The 24,095-nt window shown below is 41.2% G+C and overlaps 2 protein-coding genes across 4 annotated transcripts; both read left to right on the top strand.

Moving 5' to 3' along the window:
* Positions 1-10,258: 10,258 nt before the first annotated feature.
* Positions 10,259-10,951, top strand: MED7 (mediator complex subunit 7; the record flags this gene model as incomplete). The annotated part of the gene is made up of 1 exon (XM_079542195.1): positions 10,259-10,951. One exon carries the CDS (start codon positions 10,259-10,261, stop codon positions 10,949-10,951), a length of 693 nt encoding a protein of 230 aa, XP_079398321.1.
* Positions 10,952-14,286: 3,335 nt separating this feature from the next.
* Positions 14,287-20,582, top strand: LOC306951872 (hepatitis A virus cellular receptor 2-like; the record flags this gene model as incomplete). 3 transcript variants are annotated; one of them, XM_079542424.1, is made up of 8 exons in its annotated part: positions 14,287-14,335; positions 15,453-15,797; positions 16,374-16,424; positions 18,242-18,318; positions 18,578-18,634; positions 19,390-19,504; positions 19,985-20,024; positions 20,428-20,521. In XM_079542424.1, the coding sequence occupies 8 exons, from the start codon at positions 14,287-14,289 to the stop codon at positions 20,519-20,521; spliced, it is 828 nt and encodes a 275-aa protein (XP_079398550.1). The 3 variants fall into 3 exon arrangements, with proteins under 3 accessions (XP_079398550.1, XP_079398549.1, XP_079398551.1); XM_079542423.1 differs by lacking the exon at positions 19,985-20,024 and having other exon boundaries at positions 20,428-20,582; XM_079542425.1 differs by lacking the exon at positions 16,374-16,424.
* Between the last annotated feature and the right edge of the window lie 3,513 nt (positions 20,583-24,095).

A 24,095-nucleotide genomic window follows, 5' to 3' on the forward strand; every position in this document is an offset into this window, starting at 1 on the left:
GAAAAAAAAAAAAAAAAAAAAAAGTATTCAAAAGGCAGCGTAGGTGCTTTAAGCTTTATCTTTCCATCTACTGCAAAGCTTCCTTTCTGCCAAACCATAACCACATCCTCTCATAAAACGAATAGCACATGCTGAAGCGAACTCTAGGGCAAATGTTATGGAAAAAATAACACTTGAGGGACATTCAATAAATGTGAATCAATGATTAGGGATGAATTAGAAGAGTGTGACATGATGAAGCATCTGTCTCTTCTAGTAAATACAGTTATAAATGCACACGCAGAGCATAGATATATAGTATGAATGACTCTCTGGTCCTTTTAGGAGTAGCTTGTGCATCCATACTTTTTTGAAGGAATAGTGCCTTTCCATTCAGACTATGTAATCATTATGTTGCGTTTGAGGGATGTCATAAAAAGTGTTTTAAGTAAATTTTCTATGTAAAGTGAAAATTCGTATTGCACAAGCAAAGGCAAAAGGCAGCAACTGAATGTACAAGCTAAGAGAAAAATGATAACCAGGATTTACTTGTACAAGGATTGCTTAATATTTGTAGTCATTAAACATTTAAATTGAAAACAAATGGTTAAAATAACAGAAAATTAATTATCATTGGTTACTATTCACTGATTACTGACTGCTTCAAGTGCTCTGTCTGGTGGCTGGATCCCAGGAAGAACAGGCATGATGTTCCTCTGTGGATGCTTTGAGATCACTGTAATGAGCAGTGAAGCGAGCACAAACATCAAAGCCAGTGTAACTGGTTTCCTCAGAATTCAGGGGACCATTCAGCTCACTCTACACCAAACTAAATATAGAATTACTAAAGGAAAAGTAATGTGCACCTGATGCACTCAGTATGACAGCACTGATATGTTTTAAAAGAAATGCAATTCATTTTCTTCTGCCCTTCCATATTTAATATCTTCTGTACGTATATTTTTGTCAATGATGCATAATTGTAGTGTTGATTGCACTGAGCATTGGAGTAGTAGGATTGGGTGGTATGTGAAGAATCTACAAGACAAATATTTTCATCAATTATGTATTTTTGAAAACTATTCTGGTCTAAATCATTTACTACTGCGACTTTTGACATTGGTGTAGTGTTAGGGCATAAGTAGAGACCTTCCTAAATTTGATGTATCTGTAGAGCTCTGCAAAATTCAGAGATGATACTCCATTTAACGTGTGGGAAAAAAAATCTGAATAAATATCCAAATTGCAGGCTCTGTTTAATTTAAGATTTTATAGGGCAGCTCATGAAACTGCAGTTCTGAATATAATGTTCTGGTTATTCCTCTCAAAAACCAAACTGAAACAGCCAAAACCAAGCAGGTAAGCTACTGCTTCCTTGCTATTTTATGTTATATTGAGCCTTTCTTCAGGCAGAATATTCCAGAGATCCTCAGAAGTTCCTTATCTTTTAAAATGCTAGTTGAGAAATGATATTTACCATAAGAATACAATTAAATATAGCATCTAATGCACTGATCTGACTTGCTCCTGGCCATGCTGTACCGTGGAATAGAAATGGAGAGGAACAGTAGCTATTGCATGGCTCACACCTACATATACCTCCTGGTGGTCTCAGCATAGGTCACAGCATAGTTGAAACATCTCATACAAATCTAGTGAAACGGTTTTGTTTCCTGGTAGTGACTGAGTTACAAGGAAGTCTTTTGGTTGAACAAGAAAGATGACACAAGTCTGTGATCTCCCAAAAAAAATGTCACTGCTGCCAAAGGGGATTTCATAACTATTTGTAGAGCAGGATTAATACCAAGGCCCAATTTCCCAATCTTCTAGGAAACAATGCAAATGTATATTAAAAATAAAAATCAAAAATCAGCTTTCTGTGAGTTTTCTAAAACTGCACTCTATATAAACAGCAGCCATGCAGATCTCATTTACATGCTTGCACCTCTAAAGCATAGGGTTACTTTTGTGTGCGCATCCATTTCCTTATCTGTAAGAATTTGCTTGTTGGAACTATGCTTAGAGATCCGTTCTCATAACTGTTAAAGAAGAACATGGGCTGTAGAGTGCCCTCACACACTGTAAGACTTCATTCTTGCTACTCTTGTTGACTTCTGTGTAGCAAGAACTTTCTGGAAAGCCTTCAGAGCTTGTGCTGCAGGGGTTTGCAGTTGGAGATTTACATGTATTTTCAAAACAGTGGATTTAAATAGAAAGTCAAGGCTGTGCTTCTGCAGCTCTGCAGAAGTGAAGCCTCCAGGGCAGCAAAGAAGTGGAGAAGCCAACAAGGTGGCCTCAGTGGAGCAACAGTACTGAGGGCAAGAGGATGTGGAGGGAGAAGAGATTCAGCAGGGCTGGCAAGTAGTGGGGGGAGTAATTCTTTAAATGCAGTGGCAGCGACTTGATTTCTTCATGAGATAAGAAATGAGATCACAGAGGGGTATGAAGGAGGGAGTGATTTGATCAAATGTTCAGATAGCAGGATTTGGCAATTGCGTTTCATATGGTCTGAGTGTGGTGTGATGCGATGTGTTGTCTGATGGGAAACTGACACAGTGCTGCAGGTCGGACAGAGAGAGAATCGAGGCCCAGATGAGATTTGGCTCTGTGCAGATCAACTGGACAGGCTGAGCTGTGGAAGAGAAGTTGTGGATCTGATACAAACATATAGGAAGAAAGAAACAGGTTGCTGTAAGAAAAAAATCATTAACTTTGCCCTGGAGAGATAGAGGATCTGTTAGTTGTGTCAGAATTTGCAGGTTTCAGCAGGTGAGATTAGCCATACTGAATTCCAGATGAGGATGGGTCAGTAAACTGAGAGAAGGAAACAAGTAAACATAAGCAGATTTGGATGTTACTATAGTTGATTTCACTGAGAGCTCCTGTTTGTTTTGCAAATTTAATGGCCTTAAGTTGAACCAGGGGGAGATTCAAGTTGGATATTGGGAGAAATTTCTCCTCTAAAAGAGTGGTGAGGTTTTGGAACAGGCTGCCCATGGAGCTGGAGGAGTCACCATCCCTGGAGATGTTCAAGAAAAGAGTTGATGAGCAACATCATCTGGAGTTGTCACAGGCAAGGGCTGATGGTTGGATTGGGTGATCTTGGTGGTCTTTCCAACTCTTCACTGATATGGGGAAGAATGTAGGAGCTGGGGTATTTTTGTATCCACTCTTGCTACAGATCTACACCTTCCTGTTCCTTTTTCAGTTCAGTCCCCAAACCCATGTGTAGTAAACATGCATATCTTTAAGTGTAGCAAGCCAAAATCCAAATAAGAATGTACTTTAATGATTTTAAGGCTGGGTTGACATGTATGTACAAAAATGTACAGTCTAATAACTGCATTTGTTTAATTACACCTTTACGAGTGAGTAACCTGCGTATGTATATTTGAAGTGTATCTAATTTCAAAGATTGTTAAATGAACAATTTAAATTGTTCAATTTTACAATGAAATTTTTCATTTTTAAATGAAATTCTTTGTTTCTTTCAATACATAAAGTGTAGGTACAAATCAAATGTTGTCATCCTTCTATTAGGAGGATGACATCCTGACTAGCAGGACATGATTCTTTTTAAGAGAAGACTCAGCCATTGAGGAGCTTCAAGATCCTCCCACAGTGGTGCAAAAGAATAGTTAGGTAGAAATACCCTCCGTGTCTAGAATCAAAATTGTTTCAGAGCTGGAAGAAGTGCAGACAAGTCTGTAGACTCAAGATGCAAACCAGACAGCTTCCTGAAAGGCCTCTGAAGGGTCAGCTGGAACGTCATGCTACCACTGGTATTTCATTGCTGGAACCTGATGTTGTAAGTTGGTGCAGGAGTACACCAACTGTATGGGTATGCTCCTTTTGTTCAAAGATTTTTGCAACATAATATATTGTATGTCTCAGAAATTTTGTATACATAATGGAAAGGAATTAAGTAGAACTGCCCAAAGTATCTTAAAACCACTGTAAGTATATATCCCTCAAGATGAGGAGACAGCTTAATGAATTTTTTAGTTATCTTCTCTGCTTGGGTTTTTTTAATAGATTCTGCTGACTTGTATCCTTTCACACGTTTAATTCATATGCAAGAAAAGAGAAAAATGCAAATTTTTTCAGATTTAAGTTTGATCTGCTATGTGCATCAAATTCTCTCTGCTTGGTAAACTGATGTTACAAGTGAGGGTTAGAAGTAGGTGATCTTAAGGGTCCCTTCCAGCCCAAACCATTCTGTGATTCTGTGAAGTTATCCTTATCAACTGTGACTTCAGCGACCTCTTTTTGATTTCTTTTAATCACCTTTCTCCATTCCTTGCTACCTCCTGCAAAATGCTTGATTTCTGCTCTAAAACAGGTTATTTTAGGGATTGGATTTTTCTTAGGGGATTTACCCAGATTATGCAGTTCACACTTTTATTACTGTAGTCTGTGGAAATCTCCCCACCCGCACATCCTGCTGTGATACCAGTGCTTATGCCCTGAAGACAGCAGAGAAATTTATGAAGTTAAATATAGATAGTTTTTGGTTTTGTAAAAAAAAAAGAAGAAAAAAAAAACAGACCGGAAAACAGCAACTACATCTTCACTCTCAGAAGACAACCTGTACACTTTTACCTCTCAGGTAATATTCAGGTCAGATTTTCTGTCTGGGTGCCAGCTCTTACTTTTCACCAGCTGTTCATTACAGTGATTATTATTCCATTTCCAGGCTCCCAGAACTCATTCTGTTTTCCTATTTAGCTTTTTTAGAGAGTGTGAGAAACTCTGTTTAAGTTACTCAGCTGGTTTGCATCTTTGGCAATTCATTATTCCACCAACAAAGATGTCTGCAGTAGACTCACAAAACAAACCAGAAAGCTGCCGAAAAATAAGGAAAGGATTAGAATAGAAAGAATTGGTCTTTATAAGCCAGATGCATCTAGCTTTCTTCTTGATCTTACAACTGCACCTTTGAATGTGCTCACACTGCTCCCAGTGACCAAGAGAGCTGCTCTGTTGGAACTCGAGTAGGATTCCTCTGTGAGCCGTTTGTGAGCCCTAGGAAAGTAGGGCCTTGTTCTGAGCATCTGCTAGGAGGATACAGTGAATTATCCATGATTTGAATGCCTGAAGCAAATCGCTCATAGGTTTGCTGATATTCCCAGGAACATAGGGAACACATTTTAAACCACTGAACTTGCACAGGGATTGTACTTGTTCTGTGATATAAGTACAAAATAATTCTTTGCTCAGCTGTTCTCACCTAGGAAAAAATACAGAAGGGAAAATATAGTTGCATGGGGTTGTATCCAAACTGGAAATTTGCTCTAAGTCATTCTGTTAGTGCCTGCCTAACAAGGTTTCTGTCCCTTACTATTTGCTTCTGAAGACAAAGGCATGACTTACAGTGCTGGAAAATCTGCAGTGCTTCAAATCCTGCATTTTGTTCTGGCAGCATGGCCTGCAGGCAGCTACCCAGGATGCTGATGGCTGGGTAAGGAGTACTTCTCCATGCCATACAGACACAGTTTTGGAGACATTTTCATTTACAAGTTAGAATAGGCAGTCATCACAGACTTCTGACTGCGTAAAGACCCCACATTAATGCCTGGCTTAATAATCAGGTAGGGGATCTGCTTCCAGAAATAATAGACTATGAACACAGGAAAGAGTGCTGGCTGATTCCAATAAAATATGCCTGGATTTTGAACCATGAACAAATAGTGAGGTATCTATTTCATGACTAAAAAACTGTTCAGACTGTGCTGAGGTCTTCATCTACTCAGATACCAGTAGTCACAGATTGTATAGCAAAGAGCAGTTCAACTCTCGTGTACTGAAGAATGGTGTGTCCCAGTTTTTATATGAGGGGAAACACAAAGCTTCTCTCCTACGTTTGTAAGTGTACAACTAGGCTGAAGCTGATATTTTGGTCTGAGGAGTAAGAAAGAAAATGCAGCATAGCACTGCATTTCAAATTCATTAATTCCCACAGCCACAGCAGGAGATGGGAATTAACCACAGCAGATGGAGACATAAAGCAAAAGTCCCCCTCACCCCCAACAGGTTCCTTTTCTCTTCCCCTCCTCCCAGGTATGTCCTGCAACGAAGCCTTCAACAGTCATCAAAAAAGGAAGTTCCTGAGCTTGTTGCTTAACCAGGCTGTAAGATGAAACAACCTAAACAAAGCAAGATGCCGCAACTCTGTCTTATATTGAAGTTCTCTTTCAGGCTACTTAGGAAAAGAAAAAAAAAAAAACCAACAAACAACAAACCAAATTTTATTTATCTACTATTTAGCCTGCAGTGACAATCAAAAATTGCAGAAATATGTTCCATCATAGAAGAGAGCAGAGCTATGTGAAAATGGGGTTTGTGTTTACTGTGGTTGTACACCTCCTGAATTCAAAGTCCTGCTATGATAACAGTGTACTGCTGTACACACTTGCTGAATTAAGGGAACATAATGATAATGAAACATGGCAATTTGTCTGAAATTAGTTATGAATAAAACTAAAATAAATGAAACTGAAGCAATAAATTAAGATCTTCTGTCTTTGTGGCAGAGAACATTGTTTAAGTGACTCCCCATCTGCTGAACTGGTGAATGAACTGATGGGTTCATTCCAACAATTTGCAGATGCTGTAGTAATTGAGCTGTATTATCAGTGGTGGACTTGTCTTGGACAGTGACTTTATTTCAGACAACAGCAGAAATGCAGTAGAAAGCAAATTTGAGAGTGCTATGTGTGACACTCGCCTTCATTCTCAGTCTCTCATTTGGAACCACTGCAGAGAAAATGTTAACAGCTCCCCATATGCTGGGAAGGGTCATCCAAGAGCCTTCTGAGAATCAGTCATGCTACCAAGAATGAAAATGAAAACCCTTTTTCTTCTTTCATTTGTTGGCCACTACGTGCAAACTGGGAAAATGACTCGATAACACAGACCATGTGAAAAACAAGTGCTTGGCTCCCTACTACCTTCTACCCTTTGAAGTCGCAGCATTTAGAGCTGTACTGCGTGGTTCACAGAGTGCAAAACAGCTGATAATCGAGCTCAGCTCTTGGTATAAGAATGTGAAATCACAGTCTGGAAAGTCCAACAAAACCAAAGACTTGTTAATGCCTCCTACTAGATCGGTTTTCTCATGCTACCCTGGAGGTGGTGCTTTTAATTCCTTGTCTGTGGGGTTTGGAGTTGCAATAGTTTGCTTTGCAAACCAACGCCTGTTAGTGATCCTACAAAGCAGTGACAGGAAAAGGCTGTACAGCCAGAAGTCAGGGCTGGAGGAGCAGTGAAGGAAGAAAGCAGAGCAGAACCCGATGGAAGGTGAGGGAATGAGAGCTCCTCTTTTCAAATCAGCAGCTGTCTAGTTGCAGCATGGAACCATGCTCTTGCCAGTATCAGAAAACCATGTTCTCAGTTCCATATTTTTATATCTGTGTGTTAAGATCTGTATCTCCATCTTGGAGCTCTTTCTCTTCTTCAAAATGATTACTTGTATGCACTGAAGTAATATTTAGAAACAACTGGCTGATTGTGTGTGATTTTTTGCTCCAGACTGTTGGCCTCTTACCTGACTGGATCACAAACTGATTAAGGAAGTTATGGGATAATGAATTTGGATTTTAAGAATGAAAATTAAAGGTCTCTTAAATTTCCTATTGATCCCAAAGGACCTTGTGTCTTAATATGAGGAGTTTGAATGACTGGTTCATGTTGAACAGCAAAATCATGGCATGAGAGACTACCAGGGACCCAGCTCAAACTTTACATGCAGAGGAACCCTTCAGTCTATGGAGTTCCATAACCATGGTAGGGAAGTAGTGAATAGTAGCAATTTTTTAAACATCATTCCTCAACTTTTTTGAGTGTGTCTTGATTGAAAAACAAAACAAAAAGCATATAATATTTATTTTGAAATCAACTTTTTGTTCTCTCCAGTTTTCTTTAAGGTGGCTCTTTCAAATATCTTAGCATAACTCTTATGTTTCAAAGGGATGGTTTTCACAGGTACAGTGCTGATATGCTGAAAACAGAAAGCAATGTGGCCAAACCACATCAAGCTATTATGTTTTTTCTGCATTGTGTTGCAAAACATGGCTGACCATTAGGTTATTTGCACACAAAGAATAAGAGCTTTCTGTACACCCAACCTCCTGAGGCTGAACAGAATGTTCAAAGCTTATACTACTCAGTGCCTGTTCCATTTCAATCGTTATGGATGTGTTTCTGAAGAGAACACTCTGTCAATTCACATCTTGGGGCACTAGAAGATCCTTCATGTAAGGACTTTTGTCTCACTCTTTAAATAGAATTATTGGTACCAAGGGCAGAAAATGTGAAGATATTGCTTCTGTTATCAAAAAGCATCAGATCCAGCAGTCTATAGATTATTGACAAATACAGATTTCACTCAAATCAACTTGTCACTTTTCCCTAAACCAAAATTGTAGGCAACTAATGAATGGCAAGAATATTCTTCTTTGGACAGTGTGCATGAAGTGATGCCTAGTTACATGAAAAAGAGAAATCCTTGAGTCTATATTTGAAAGTATGACAGGCTATATCTGTACATACATACATGTGGATAAATACTAAACTACTACTACACTGATGGCATCAATCCGTGTGATTAGAGAGAAAAAATAGGGATAAACCTTTAATAAAGACCAAGTAACAAACTGATATTTTACTAAGAAACGAGCTAACGACTGAAGTCATCAGCAATATGTTTTTAAATGTGTAAATACTGTACAGCAATGCTAAAGCACATCAATCCTTGGAATGCCTCTTTGGATGCCAGGGGTTTTCACTCATTTTCAGTGCTACCTCAACTGTAGAGTGTTTTTCTTTTTTTTTAATTTGGATTATTTATTTAACTGTTTAGGTATTCATTATTAAAACATTTCCTCCCCCCCAAAATGATCCCAAATAGCAATTCTGCACATGATAGGGCACGTAGACAGGGGTTCTCTTGCCGGATGAGGGATGTTACTGCCATCTGCTGAGGAAAAAAGAAATCAGAGCACAAATGCCCCATTGCCACACCAGTGGCCATCTGCAGAGATGCTGCCAGCCAGCCCAGATTCCCATGGCAATGTGGAGTACATAAATCCTCTATTTTTTTCTTGAACTTTGCCTGAAACAAAAATGGAAGAAAAACAAGAAGTCCCAGCGGTTTGTTGCAGACTTTGTGCATCCAGGCTGGCTGTGTTCAGCTATAGAAAGAATGCTAACACTTCCCAGGGCAATGCTTTCATTTTGTGACCAGAATAACACCCAAGTCTCTGCTGCGTCATTCAATGGTTAAAGCATTGGGATCACACTGACGGGCTCCTCAGGGTCTGGCACCGAGCTCACCAGAGTTTAGGAAGAGTCTGGATGATGCTCTCAGACATACGGACTGATTTTTAGGTGGTTCCATGCAGAGCCAGCAGCTGCACTCGATGAATCCCTTCGAACTCGGGATGTTCTATGATTCTATGAAAGCAGTCCTGGCTTTCCAGTTGGAATACTAAACACTAAACATGCAGAAGTAAGTCTCGCGGAGGGTCTGATGCCTACAAAAGCCAGATCGCCCGTTCCCATCTCTGCCTCCGCCGGAGGACCCGTGCTGGGACCCCTGCTGAGATCCCGGCTGAGAGCCCCGCCGCGCCACTCCCAGCCGCAAGAGGGCACCATTCCCCAACGCTCCCGCCGCGATGCGAACCCTGCTCCGCACCGCCTCCCGAATGAGCCCTGGCTGTGAGTGGAGCAAGCTTCTGACTGGCGTTGGGGAAAGCCAATCAGAGCCTGTCACCCTGCTTGAGTTGCGAGCCAATGGCAGCGAAGAGGAAGAAGAGTCGCTCGCCGGAAGTTGGGTGTTGACGGTTGCAGCGGAGCGCGGCGGGCGGGCAGGTGAGGGAGTGCTTTGTGTGCGCCCTGCGTGCGCGGCCGGCTATTTGGCCAGCTGCCGTCGGGCTCCTGCCGAGCGCGGCCTCCGCCTTTGTTTCTCTTCAGCAGCGGCCTGGCGAGCCCCGCCGTGCGGCTTTTGGGCCTTCCCGGAGCCCGGCCGTAGCGGTGGGCCGGGCCTTCCTTCTTGTGCCTCTTCACTGGCACGTCTGGTTTGGGAAGCGCTGTGTATTTCAGTAGAAAGCTAACGTGGGTTTATTGGAGAGTTTACTATTTTGTGCGCGCTGAAGTATCTCCTGTCTGGTGTGTTTTCTCATAGCTAGCTGTATGCTGTTTTCTACATGCTACAAAGCTGTCACATAAGTTATTTAATGTACGTTTCTTTGGTATTTGCTAGGTATTTTCATCTGCAAAAATGGGTGAACCTCAGCAAGTGAGTGCCCTTCCTCCACCTCCAATGCAATATATAAAAGAATATACTGATGAAAACATACGTAAAGGTCTGGCACCGAAGCCACCTCCACCTGTGAAAGACAGTTACATGATGTTTGGTAATCAGTTCCAGTGCGATGACTTAATTATCCGACCCTTGGAAAGCCAGGGTATTGAACGGCTGCATCCGATGCAGTTTGATCACAAAAAGGAATTAAGGAAACTTAACATGTCTATCTTGGTCAACTTTTTGGATCTCTTGGATATCCTGATAAGGAGTCCAGGGAGCATAAAGCGAGAAGAGAAACTGGAGGACCTGAAACTGCTGTTTGTTCATGTGCATCATCTTATAAATGAGTACCGTCCCCACCAAGCTAGGGAGACCCTGAGAGTCATGATGGAAGTGCAGAAACGTCAGCGTCTGGAAACTGCAGAGCGATTTCAGAAGCATTTAGAGAGAGTTGTGGAGATGATTCAGAACTGCCTGGCATCATTGCCTGATGATCTCCCTCATTCAGAGGGAGGACTGGGAGTGAAAACAGAACCAATGGACACTGATGATGGCAGCAGCTGCATTGGACAGAGTGAGAAGCAGAGAGAACGTTCTGGCTGCAAGAGAGATCAGGTTTTAGACAAAGATGCAGCTATGTGTAGCATTATTGATGAAATGACATGAAGGAAGCATTTATTGTGTTAGCATACAATACAGAGGCCAAATGGCTTGTGAGGGTATATGCTGTATTTTGTTTTTCTGTTGTGCCAGCAGTTGCAACATTCGCACCTACTGTGGGGTGGGTGTGAGCTGCTAAGCAGCAGAGGATATTTAATATTTTGTATGGGCTATATGTGTATTGGTAAAAACAACAACGTATGCTTTGTCCTGTGTGGATGCTGTTAAAGTTAGCTTTTATTTGTAGAACGTTGTTTTGTTACTTACAGCTTTCTGGGATATGCTTCATGTTGTAAATGCCTTATGCTGTGGAAGCAGAGGATCTGACTGACTGAAATTGAAGCTGACAGTTCCTGGATTTCAAATAAATGTTAGTTTACATTTGAAATGAGTCTTTTCAGTTACACTATATTAAAAATTAAATCAATATTAAATCTGGGAAATCCATTCCTTTCTAACTTTGTAGTAATGTAACAGTGTTAAAGAGTACTTTAAAATTGTTTTATTATGTATGTATTGTGGTGTAACTTGTCTTGTTTAGGTCTGTGAAGTTGTGGTTCTCTACAGCTAAGTTGATTAAATGGATAATTAGCTTTTATACTAACTGAGAACTCTCAAGTTAGAAAGACTCCTGAAGTCTGTAAAATGGAAGCTAAATCAGTCATGTTTAAAGAGAATGCAGTTGGATCAAGCTTATGGCAAGTGGAAAAGAGTGATTTGATAATCAATTGGCTTCTTTACCCAGCTCCTCCTGTCTGTAGCATGTATGTTTTCCAAACTTGATGTAACACCTTAAAAGAAAAAAAGGTTAACTTTGTGGATGAGGGAACTTAGTGAAACTATTTTTAACACTCATTATGCAAACGATATATGAGATCATTCAGCTGTTTTCAGGCATGCAGATTTATTTAAATGAGCAGGTAGATCTTAGCTGTTGGGTGGTGGGATTGAGATCAGTGTAGCTGAAGATGAACTGAAGCAAACGGGTGACTCACAGCAGGAACTCATCTGCTATTTCAAGTACGTGTGATGTAAGTAATAGTAAAGAGAAAACATGTTTTTCAGAAATGTTTATAAATAACTTCATGAAGTTAAAACTTTTGACCTCTGTGCAGCTCCCGCTCTTTCCTTCTCCCTGAACTATCTGAATAGGTGTTTTCCAGTAACTAAAACTACTGTGGGTCAGCTGAATTAATTGGGTGTCTGCTTTGCAAATGCTCCTCAAGTGGAAGATAGGAAGAAACAGCTTTAGTGTGTTGTGGATAAGAGATCATGCGTGTGGAGTTACTTTGCCACAGATGTTCTAACTCTGCCATTCAATGCTATAGATGCCCAAGGTCTTTTTTTGGTTGTTTTTGTTTTCTTTCACTTTTTATGTTTCTAATGAAGTTGAAGGCCCAAGTGCTGTATTTCAAACTACAGGCTGGGTTCTAACAGTAACCAGTAGTCATAATTAACTTCTTCTGGTGAAAGCAATGAAGTAATTGGGGATTGGGCCGTATAAAATCATAAGACTGCTTTCAACTTTCCAAGAAGTTTCAGCAATAATTTTCTCTATATTCCTTGGGGTCTGTCTTTAAGGCAAATCCTGAGATAAATACCTGCAGGAGACCACGGTACTTTCTGAGCTTTTCTTCAGCCAAAATGGCAACTCTCTTTTGTCACATCAATACAATGATGGCTCTCTTTTTTTTCCTTTTAAAACTTTGCTTTTGATTAAAAAAAAACAAAGCAAAAAACCAATAATTCAACTGTAGCTGCAGCGAAGGCAGTGGGTGATGTATGCCTTGTATGGGAGCTGCATTTCAGATTGTGTAGGATATGACTCACTGACTTCAAAGTGAGGCTATGAATGTTGTCTCTTCTAATTAGCCGACTCGTGATGATGAGGTCTTTCTTAACCTCAAAAAAAGAAAAAAACCAAAACCTCTGATGTTGCTGTTGGATGTGATGATGATACTTGAAGTATTCTATTCCTGTGAAATGTTAATGTATGAAGTGAATTGGATTATAAATGCCTTACAAAACTCAGTCGGATAAAGGTAATGTCGGATGTTAAGAGTGAACAAAATGCTGCTTTAAAACAACAACAAGCTGGTTCTTTTATAACACCAAGTGAGCTCGGGGATAAGTGCAGTTGTTTGAAACAGGGAAGGCAAGTGTGTTGTCAGTGAGCAAAAAGGGGAAGTTTTGATCATTCAGAGGGAGGAAAAACAAAGCTAAACTCTGTTGTTGCAGGGCAGTCCCAGGCTACTGATGTTAATGGTCAGCACAATGTCTGTAAAAGCTGCCTACAGTGTCCTGTCTCCCCAGAAGCAGGAGCAGCAGAGAGGAAGTGTGTTCTTGTCCAGTCATAAATCTGCACGCACAGGTTGCCCTTTCTCCCTCTTCCATCCTTTTCCAGCAGACATGTTGCTGGTGTAGCTCTGCCACTTGGCTGCATTTATTTGTTAGTTCTAAAAAGTCATTCCTTGCAACTTAATTTGTATAAAAGGCAGATCATCTGTTTCAGCAGAGAACGTGAATTTGCTATGGATCATGTTTGATCACAGCTGCAGTTCTAGACTGAATGATATTAAAAGACTCCATGTCCTCACTCAGGGCAACCCAGAGTGGCCAGAAAAACCATTTTTTAAGTAACACATTTCTCCTAGTGACCACTGTTGCCACCCAGCTTTTCAGATGGCTTCCGTGCTGTGTGTTACTCGGTATGGTAAAAGCTCAGAATCATGCTGAACTTCTAAGAGCTGAGTGATGAGAGGCTGCAGCTCTGTTTAGTCTACACCTGTGAAGTGGAAGCTTCCAGTATTCCTGCTGTAAAGGATATCACATTTGTTTAAAGTAGCAATGTTAGAAGCAGAATTTAGGATTAGATGCTGGTTTAATAATTCCTAAGACCCTCTTACATTGCTGAATGATTTCTGTTTACTGGTCTGCTACACATCTTATGTAATCTCTTCTGGGTGTGGGAACCCAGCTTGAGGCAATGGATTATTGGTGGTGACAGCTTGGTAGTACTAACAGTTTAACCTGCTATAAGCAAGTAGATCTGGGGGGAAAAAAAGAGAAGTAGATTTCTGAAGTGCTGCTGAGTATTTTAACCTTATAGTCAAACCACAGTCAGCAAGCATTCAGCTGCATGCGTTCTCAGCAGCAGCAGCTTCAGTGACTAACAGACTAACCACAGGAAAGGCAATCCTGATCAAACCAAAGGGCATCATCCTGTTTGAAGCTGACGTGCTAGTACTGAGAAGTAAAACCAGCAGTTTATGAAAACGATAGTTTATTTTGAATGTAGGTGCATAAAGAGTGAATAAGAGCATTCCTCATCCTCAGCCACAATGTCTTCTCATTACTTCCTGGACTGGATCCTTCTGATCTGGCTTACAGGTAACTCAGTGGGTGTGAAAAATAGCTGGAAGCGGATGGAAGGGAGGTAACGTGCATCAGTGCTTCTTGGGGGCTGCAGAGAGATTCTGGGTTACGGTGGTAAGAGTGGTTGCATTGCACAGCAATTGCTGTTTTGCATATTCAGTAAAACTTTATTACAGTATTCTGATGATCATATCTCCCTTTTAAAACAGAGCTATTGATACAGACAGATGGACATGAAACATTTGGTAGGATATGTTCAACAGACAAAAAAGAGACTACAGATACTTTTCTTCTAGTTTTTTCTAAAGCCTTTTATGATGAGATTCATTTAGAGTTTCCTTTTTGTATTAAATAAAATGCATTATTGTCAGGGATTAATTCCTGGTACGTTACTGTGGCAAAATCTTTGCATAAGACTTATTTATAATTATTATAGCATAGTTTAGGAAGAACATGGCTGAGATGAAATTGGGCAGGACTGCTTTTTCCCAAGGAACAATGGCAATGAAGCCAGATGCTGCTTGGGATCCATTGGCACAAGTTGAGCTACCTGCTGAGGGCAGCACCCTTGCCAGTGATATGCAGGGACTTTGATTAGAGATGATTAGTTGCTAGACTATTTCCTACTTCCATCCTTGCCGCAGTGAATTCCATCCCTGAAATGTTAATGTGGGTAAATCAACATCTTTGCACTTTGGATCCCATGCTGTGGGAACTGAATGGGTTAGAAGCTTGGGAAGAATGAGGGGGGATTTTAAGCTAGGGAAAAAAAGAAGGTACAGAAGTTTTTAGGAAAGCTCTGGAAGATCTCTTCTGATAGGCACAGCCCAAATCCTTTCTTAGCGAAAGAAAAAAGGAAATGCACAGCTATAATGCTGGTGAAAACTGCCTTTCAGTGGCTTTTTACTGAAAGTGAGGAAGGGTTTCCCACTATAGTTTTAATGAAAAATGATGCCTTTCTGTTCTCCCATGCCTGGTTTGGATTAAATCTAAGCTAAGAGAAAAACCAAGACCCATTCACCTGGATGTGGCTGAAGAGAAGCCACGGAGCTGTGCAGGTCCAAACTCCATTCTCTCTTCACCTTTTTGCCTGCTGCACGCGACTTTTTAATGTTTGTGTTTCTGTCCACAGGCCCTACAGTGTCAGGACTGCTGGTGAAGGGAGAGGTTGGTCAGAACATCACCGTGCCCTGCTTTTACACGGTTAGGGCAGAACATGACATCACCTCAATGTGCTGGGGCCGCGATGCCTGCCCCTCTTCCAAATGTTCTCGCCCCATTATCTGGACAGATGGGAGGAAGGTGACAGAGGGGTACCACACAAAGTATGTGCTGAAAGGGAACCTGCTGAAGGGCGACGTGTCCCTCACCATCCTGAATGCCCAGGAAACAGACAGTGGGACGTATTGCTGCCGTGTGGAGATCCCGGGGTGGTTCAACGACAAGACAACCAACCTCCAGGTGGTGGTTGAGAGAGGTGAGTGCTGTCGCAGTGACTCTGCTGCTCCGTCTGCAGTTTGAAGCTTGTGGAGGAAGCGATTTCTGTCATCATCCATAGAATCAGTCTTTAGCATCCGGCAGACCTGCCGTTAGTTGGGTGAAAGCTAATCTGCCTTTGAGAATGTTGTAATCACTGCAGTAATAACAATAAAAAAGCAAACAACGAAGGCAGTGGTGCTTTGTTTAATGGTATGCAGTGCTACTGAGTTTCCTTGGAAGCACTATTTATAGAAATGAAGAATGAGGGCACTGTAGGGTATCTGAAGTGCCGTACTTGCGGCTGTATCACAAAGATAATGTTTCATCTTTTTCTGCTGGGTTTCAGGGTAAAGCCCAGGGATATGCAAATAGCACTGACAGTTTTTCTTTAAGGAAACTCTTCTTTTGGTTTTAGTTCATCTCTACTTGTGAAAAAAAACGTGATAACATAAGGAACAATTGTCTCACAGGTGTCTGCCTGGTTTGAGCACGCTTTTATAGAAACATTTTCTCTTTCTTCACTGCATGGATGGACATTAATTATAATGCATGTTGTTTGTTTCTCTAACACCAGCTAGGGTCTCTACTGCAACTCCTCTCACTCACACCTCTCCACCGACCTCAGGTAACTTTTTTCCAAGTATTAATGGCAATAGCATATTTTATCTGCATTGCAAATGGACATCTTAAAAAAAAAAACAAAATGACAGATGATAGAAATATCTTGGCTAAAATTTACCGAACCTGCCATAGGACTTGAGATCTGAACTTGGCCTGTAAATTCTACCTCATATTATATAGAGGCTTAGCAGAAGGAACTTGTATGTTGCTCCCAGGTGTTGGGCTTAACTAGATGCTTCATTGGTGCTACAAGTGTTGTTTTCCCTGTGGCTGTTTCAGGATGTGTTTTCTCTGTGGTATAAAGTCTCACCTTGTCATCCAGAAGTGCATCCCGTGAACAATAAAACACATGGTTTTAGGATCTGTGTGTGTGCTCACTATTTAATCAAAGCACTTGTTGGTTAAGGTGAAGTAACAAAGAACTGTGTTGCTGGGTTGGTTCAAACATATATCTAGTTCAGGATCCCATCTCCATTAGCTGTCAACTGCAGAAAATTGAGGAGGAATATAGAAACAGCAGAAATGTTATGATACAACATATCGTAAGTATTCTTTTATCCTGCTGTTGCCTGTGTCTCAGAGGTTGCCCACATCCCCTGCAGTCTACGCATAGTCTCAAGTGAGGCCCATCACTGTGATGGAATATCCATTCCTTACTCAGCTTTGTTCCACTGTGTGCATCTATAGATGTCTGTCATATACCCACTCAGCTTCTTTTTTTAAATCTGAAAAAGCCAACATTAATATCCAGTACTCACAGCAGAGTTCGTAGTTAATGACAGCTTAATGGCAGGATTTTGAAAGAAAAATCAGGGATGCTATTTTATCTATCCCTCAATCTCAAACGTTACCAGTTGAGCAACACTAAAATGTTACAACACTTGCATTTCCTTCTTGGAAGAAGAAGTGAAAATGTTCTCAAACCATTTCTATTCTTGTTGCAAATGATATGGCTTCCAGTCTCAGCTCTCATGGGTTTTCTTAACCATGTGACATCCTCCTTAGCTGCCGGGGAGCAATTTTTTGAGAATACAAGTTAATTTCTGCATGGGGACACTTAAAAAGATGGGTGGCTGCGTTCCTCTGATGTAGGGATGTTCCAGCATCTGTCTTGAAAAAGAGGACAGTGAAGCAGGTGATCCTCACTCTTCAAAATGCAGCTTATGACATAAGGTTAACCATTTATAACATGAAAGGAGCCACCTGGGATTGTCATAACGTGAATAGAAGATTTTGTTTTCAGGAGGGTTTTGTATCATCTGACAGCACACAGAGAAACTGTGACGGATGATGCGGATAACAAAGCAGTTTGTAGCTCTATTTTAAATATTGAAAACTGCTCTGGGAAATTACCTCAAAATCCACTGCATGCCCTATGCAAATGTATCACACTTCAGTCGGCTGTTTATTGTATAGCTGTGATCTGGGACTTCAAAAGTACAGCTTGCTATCTGCAACTCTACACCAATTCGTCTTCCAAGGCCCTGAGCTGTTGTTTATCAATTTTCATCAAATAATCTAGTTTTACATCCACTGCCTCCTCTGATCTATGATAGGGATCCAGAGCCCAACTCCATCTTTTTAGGCTCCGTGTTGAGATAATAGCAGGTGTTTCCTGGAAGGATTTCAAAGCTCTGAAAAGGGCACTGGAGGGATTTTGCAATGCCTTTGTGTGGCACAACATCTTTATAATATACACAGCAAAGACTCCAGACAGAGGTACTTAGGTTCAATGGTCTCAGGTCAGTAGCATACATTCTTTGTCCAAGCAGAATGGTTTCCTGTGAGAGTGATATGTTGGTTTGTCTTGCTTTTGCTCAGCTCCTGGGAGTGCCAGTGAAGCGTCCTTTACTGTCAGAACGTGGCCACCAGTTTCTGTTTCAGAAGATCCTGAGACTGTAAGCATCACTGTTGTGCTATACTGAGATGATGTGCTTAGACATCGGAAGTTATGGGTGATTCCTGCAGTTAAATTACAGTATTTTGTTTTGATTGCAAAATAACAGATATTTTCTTACAGTCTGCATATTTAATGCTTACAAAAGAATGCTTATGGGGTCATTATGAAAGGGAGAAAGCAAACTGCTTTGCTTGCAAAAACTGTTTCCTTCCTACTAAAGAGGGAAGACCTTTAGCAACATCTGTATTGCCTTTCAGGCCTCTGGTTCCTACTCAAGCATCTCAGACTACCCAGAAGTAACCTCCAGCCTGCAGGTACCGGCAGGACATGGGGAAGGGTCAAAAATGGACCACATGACAGCACAGGGATCTACCTGCCACGCGTGTGTACGGGGTTCAAGCTCACAGCCCCATCTGCCCTGCTGAGTCCTCCAGCTCGTGCTGTGTGTTAATGGGCAGTAGCATCATCTTAATTTTTGTCAGGAAGGCAAGACAGCCAAGCTAACGTTTGGGAAGCTCTGATGTTATGTCCTGCAAGGTAGTATGTATGTGGGCATTCATATTGCTGCACGTGCAGAAAGTCAGGGACTGCACTACCTTTCAGCATCTTCCCAGCTCTTAGGGAGTGGTTGGATACCTATCAGCTGGCTTCCAGAAGTTGTGCTGAAAGGTGAAGGCATGTTCACATCCTGGGATAAAGCTCCACATAACTACTGAGTAAGCTGGCAAAAAAGGGAGGCAGAGGGAAAACAGCAGGGGATATTTAATCTTATGATTAAATAAAGATATTCACCAAACAGTATTAAATGTTAGGCTTCTTCCTTGGGCTGAAAGGAACCAGGAACAAATGTGAACAAATGGGACTGGTCATAACCTCAGGTTCTTTGATGGTGTTAAGGAGTAATATATTTAACAGCAGGGTTCACACGAGTGTTGTGAATTCTTGAAACTAGTATCTCAAGTTGGGCTCTTGCTCCCGAGTGCATTTTAATTGCAGCTTTACAAAATGCACAAATGTCCTCTGGGTCCTGCATAGTTCCACTGACACTAATTTGTTTTGTGTTTGACAGAATTCATCCATATCAACTCACAGTCAGCAGTATTCAGAAAAGAGTGTTTACCTCAGAACTGGATTGTGCGTGGGGTTTCTGCTCATCCTCGGTTTGGGTCTGTTCCTAGGTAGACGTAAGTACTTCTCAGAGGCAGTTATTCAGGTGTGGGTTGGGTACATCGAATCACAGCTGTGACTTTGCCACACGTGTCTCCTGTGCCATGAAAGTGAGCTTATGTCCCCCTTACCTGGAGCTGGTGAGGAGACGTGGTACAAACCCACATCCCCGCGCTGCTCCTTTCCTCGTGGGCACTGCCTCTGTTGTCCCTGACCTTCTCAATGATAAGGAAGGAGGCCCTGGTTTCATGTCACTATACCCAACGTTTTTTATGTGCCAGACTTTCTCCTTAAATGCTCTTGGTCAGATGAAACCACATGAATTTAACTTCATGGAACTTATGGGGATTTCCTATACTGAAACCTCGGCTTAAAGTTCCCTAATTTCGTTTCCTGCACTTTTTTTTTTTTTTGGCTAAACCTGTAACTTTACTTACTTAGGATGGTTTAAAGAACAATGTTTATTTTTCTTTATTTTCATTCTGAATCATCCTTAGGATATTTACGCAATATGAAGAAACTGAGTAAGTTTGCAAGGTAAGTATTCTATTTCTGCTTCAGCTAATAGGACAAACTAGTCCCACAGGGAGTTGCTGTGATTCCTGCTAGATGCATGATGACTGTACATACTCTAATTTGATTTTCTTTTTAATCTCAAATTAATAAGAAACATTGCAAAAGAAATTAATAAATCCTGCTACTCATCCTTAGTTTATAAACAAAAAACGAGTCTAACTGTCAATTCAGTGCATTAGGGAGCAGGGAAAATTCAAGTGTGGGTTGTCTCATAAATGGAAAAATGATTCATTATCAGTTGTATTTAAATAAGTGCTTTTGCATATTTTACAATTTTTCCAGTGAGCTGGTTCATTTAACAGTCTGCTCTTTTGTGTTTCTACTGTCCGTTGTTTAACAGCCTTGTTTTTACTCATGTGTGCAGCTCTGTTGCATTTTGGAGACCAGAACGTGCTGGGAACCAAAGTGCCCTGGAAGTTGAGATCCACGCAGAGGAAAACATTTACACAATACACTAAGGACTGTATGCATGCTTTCCTTTGTCATCTCTGGGACTTTAAATATTTTCCAAAATGTTAGCTGCTCCCTCTGCTCTGCAGCTAAGTGTGCCTGGACTACTAAAGCATCACTCATATTATTCTAATAAAGCAAATAAAAGCTACAATGCTAATTAAAAACTTTTATCAGCTTGTTCCAGGAACAGAAACCCTACTGGCTTGAATGGAAATTTCCAGATTCCATTTATCAAACCATAAGGAAAGTTACCACATACAAGGGGGAATGGCTTTAAACTAAAAGGGGAGATTTTAGGTGAGATGTTAGGAAGAAATTCTTTACTCAGAGAGAGGCCATCACATGCAGAGCTGTGGGTGCCCCTTTCCTGGAGATGCTCAGAGCCAGGTGGGATGGGGCGGCCTGAGCTGGTGAGGGGGTTGGGACTGGATGGACTTTAAGGTCCCCCTCCAACCTAAACCATTCAATGATACAGTCTGCTTCAGATTCTCTCTAACTTTCAGAAAAAAGGAAGGGGCAGGATAACTATTCAATCACAAAAGGAAAACCACCCAAAAGGAAGACCACAGTCTTAAAATTTGTCTCTATCATGTATTAAATCCCTTGCTACAAAACAAACAGTCATCTGAGGGGGAAGAAACCTCATAGCTGCTTTGGCACAGACAGCAGATGGAAAACCTTGGTAGTAATCGTATGTCAAAATACCTTTCATTAATTTTTTCTTGAAGTTGGGCATGCCCATTCTGGATAACAGCTGTGTGTTAATTCCTGCCTACCCATGGTTAAAGCTGGAGGGGCTGCCTGTGCTCACCCACTCATGGGGGTATTGTTGGAGCTTACGGAATACTCACAGCCTGCTTTCAGAGAAGTGTGACTAAGTGCATTTTCCTCTGCAAAACGCATCACTTTCTTGTTGCGGCTTTCTCCTTGGGCCCTTGTTTGCCCTGAGATGTTCTTAGGGTGGAAAATTTCCTTTCCAGGTCTCTAAAGCAACCAAGTAAACAGAACTACTCTGTAGTCTTCTGCTCTTTCAGGCGGGAGAGCGACCAGCTCTCACCAAGTATTACTGGGTGCAAATAACACCCTGCAGCTCAGCCCACGCAGCAACGTGCAATACCTAAAGCACACATTGCTGCCATAAAGGGCAGCAGGCTTAGAGCTAATGTTGTCATTAAGATTATTTTCAAAGGAGCATACAACAAAGCTACGTCAACCATTAAGGCATAAAAGAACAATAATAGAGTCAGTAGATGTTATGTTAACAGCTGAGACACTTGGTCATGGTCTGGTTGTGCTGTTATGGGGAGCTGAGGTCAGTGGAGCAGCTACACCTCCTGTCCTCAATTGGCAACCAGCTCTGCCATTTGCTTTCTTCATGTCATCTGCTGCCTTGTATAAGAAGATACTGAGACAAGAGTGGTTCTGTTAGTTTAAGATTGTATTTATTTGTTTGACTATTAGCAATAACTACTAATCTAGCATCAGTAGTAGCCCCTCTGTAGACACTGCTTTCTGTCTGGTTGGTTGACAGGTCACTGCTGTGGGCTACAGCCCATAGCCAGAGCTGGAGGAAGTCTGACCTGATTTCTGAACCAGAGCTCAGAAAATATCTTCAGCAATTTCTGCTACCTGAAGCTTTTGCCAAATAAATAATCTTCACAGGGATTCAGACAAGAAGTGAGGGGTTTCCTAAACCATCTGATTCCAACCATTTGTACTTTTAAGGAGTCTGAGGTCTGCTGATAATGAAAGGTACTTGCCCATGAGGAGTTTTTTCCTTGGTATTACAGACAAATTCAGACTTATTTTTGTATCAGAGAGTTTTGATGCAAAATAATGTCCACTCATGTCGGCGCATCTTAGAATAGGTATTTCAAAATGATCCCCAGAGTTTTACAGGTGGCATTTGAGCCTATTCACCCATTAAGAGGTTTTCCAGCTGCACACAGCTGACAGCCTTCTGAGCTAACAAGCTGCAGAGCAGTCTGTCCTTCCTTTTCTGCATGCAAGAAGCCACTAGATAGCAGTATAGATACAGAAAGCAAGGCATGTTTTTCTGGTTCTTCCCAGCATACTTGAATCTGATGGATTCTGGATGGCCTTTTTCAATGCCCAGTCTTGGTAAGGAAGCAAAGCTGAATGATGCCATGCTTCTCTCTTCCTTCCCTAGTTGTTTAGAACAGGCTGGCTAATCCTGATTTGAGAAACTTCATTGAAATTAGTAGCTGGATAAAGACCCAAATTAGTATCCCAGGTGGGATTCAGCTGCTCCTTGCATTGGCATTAGCTGAGCATTGGCTCATGATCACTGTGTGATGGTGAGTGATAGGAGAGGAAGGAGGAGCTAGGACCTGCTGTAGAGGGAAAGTATCTGGGATATTGAACACGATAGACTTTATCAGATCTTCACAGAACAGCTGGAGCTGCTCGTACTTGGCATTGTATGAGTTGTACCTGGTAGAACACTGCCAGTTAGTTATTTTACTGATTGCTGGCTAAAGTGCCTTATGGTATTGACAGTAGGATACTATTGTTGTGTCTATTCCTACTGATTGCTGTTATGCTACACTGAAGCATCCCTTCAGAATAAACTCAGAAGAGTTCTTTGAGATTCGTGCTCCTTGAATCTGCCACTGAAGTGTCTATTGCAGCATTGGATGGCTATCTGCTGGTGAAAGAAGCAAGGCATTCTGGCTTAGCTGCAATCTAGTCTACTGGGGATCTACTTCTTGCCATGAATAACATGGTGGTGTGATGGATGAGGATGTCAACAGGTCTGCAAACATAGGAATCATTCTCTCATACTATGTTGGGAGTGGGGATGGTATCGAAAATTCATCTCTTTCCAACCTTCCTGTGCCACTCAAGATTTTGTAGACCTGTATCTCTTCCAGGCTGACTTGATATGGACCATTCACTTATTCCAACTGTGGAAGCTCTTCCTTTTTTTTTTTCACCATTCTTTTTGGCCCTCCTCAAACTGTTCTTGGTTCTAATATATGCTTTTTTTTAAGTAGAGGGAACTAGAACTAATGATGGGATACAAAGTAGAACTTGTGTAGAGGTGTAATGATGTCTTCTGATTTGTCTCTTTTCAATGAATAGATAGCTTATTAATAGAGAATATGGAATTTAATAATAATTGCTAAAATATGCCTTCCCCCTTCCTCCTCCCCTCCCCCAAGTGTTACCAAGCCTAGAGGTAATATTTTCATGGTACTGTGCCTGATGAGGCCTAAATCCCATATTGAGGGGTAGAGTCTGTTCAGAGCCCATCATTTTATTATTTGAACTTAGAATTGTTTTCTCCATTTGCACTGCATTACATTTACTTGCACAGAATTTTGTCTATCTACAATTTGCGTTTGCAATGAGGAAACAAGAAAAGTCAAAGCACAGCCTCAGCTGACAGTGATCAGTGTGGTGTCAGTCAATAAAAAAGGCTTTTTAAAGTATGTCAATGGCAAGAGGAAGTTTAAGGAAAACACTGGACTGGTAGTTGATGCAGATCATAACCTAACAAGTAAGGATGAGGAAAATATGAAGCAGAAAAAAGATACAGAGGGGTCTTGAAGCAGA

The sequence above is a fragment of the Tetrao urogallus genome (assembly GCF_951394365.1).
Source record: "Tetrao urogallus genome assembly, chromosome: 14".
NCBI classification, from domain to species: Eukaryota; Metazoa; Chordata; class Aves; order Galliformes; family Phasianidae; genus Tetrao; species Tetrao urogallus.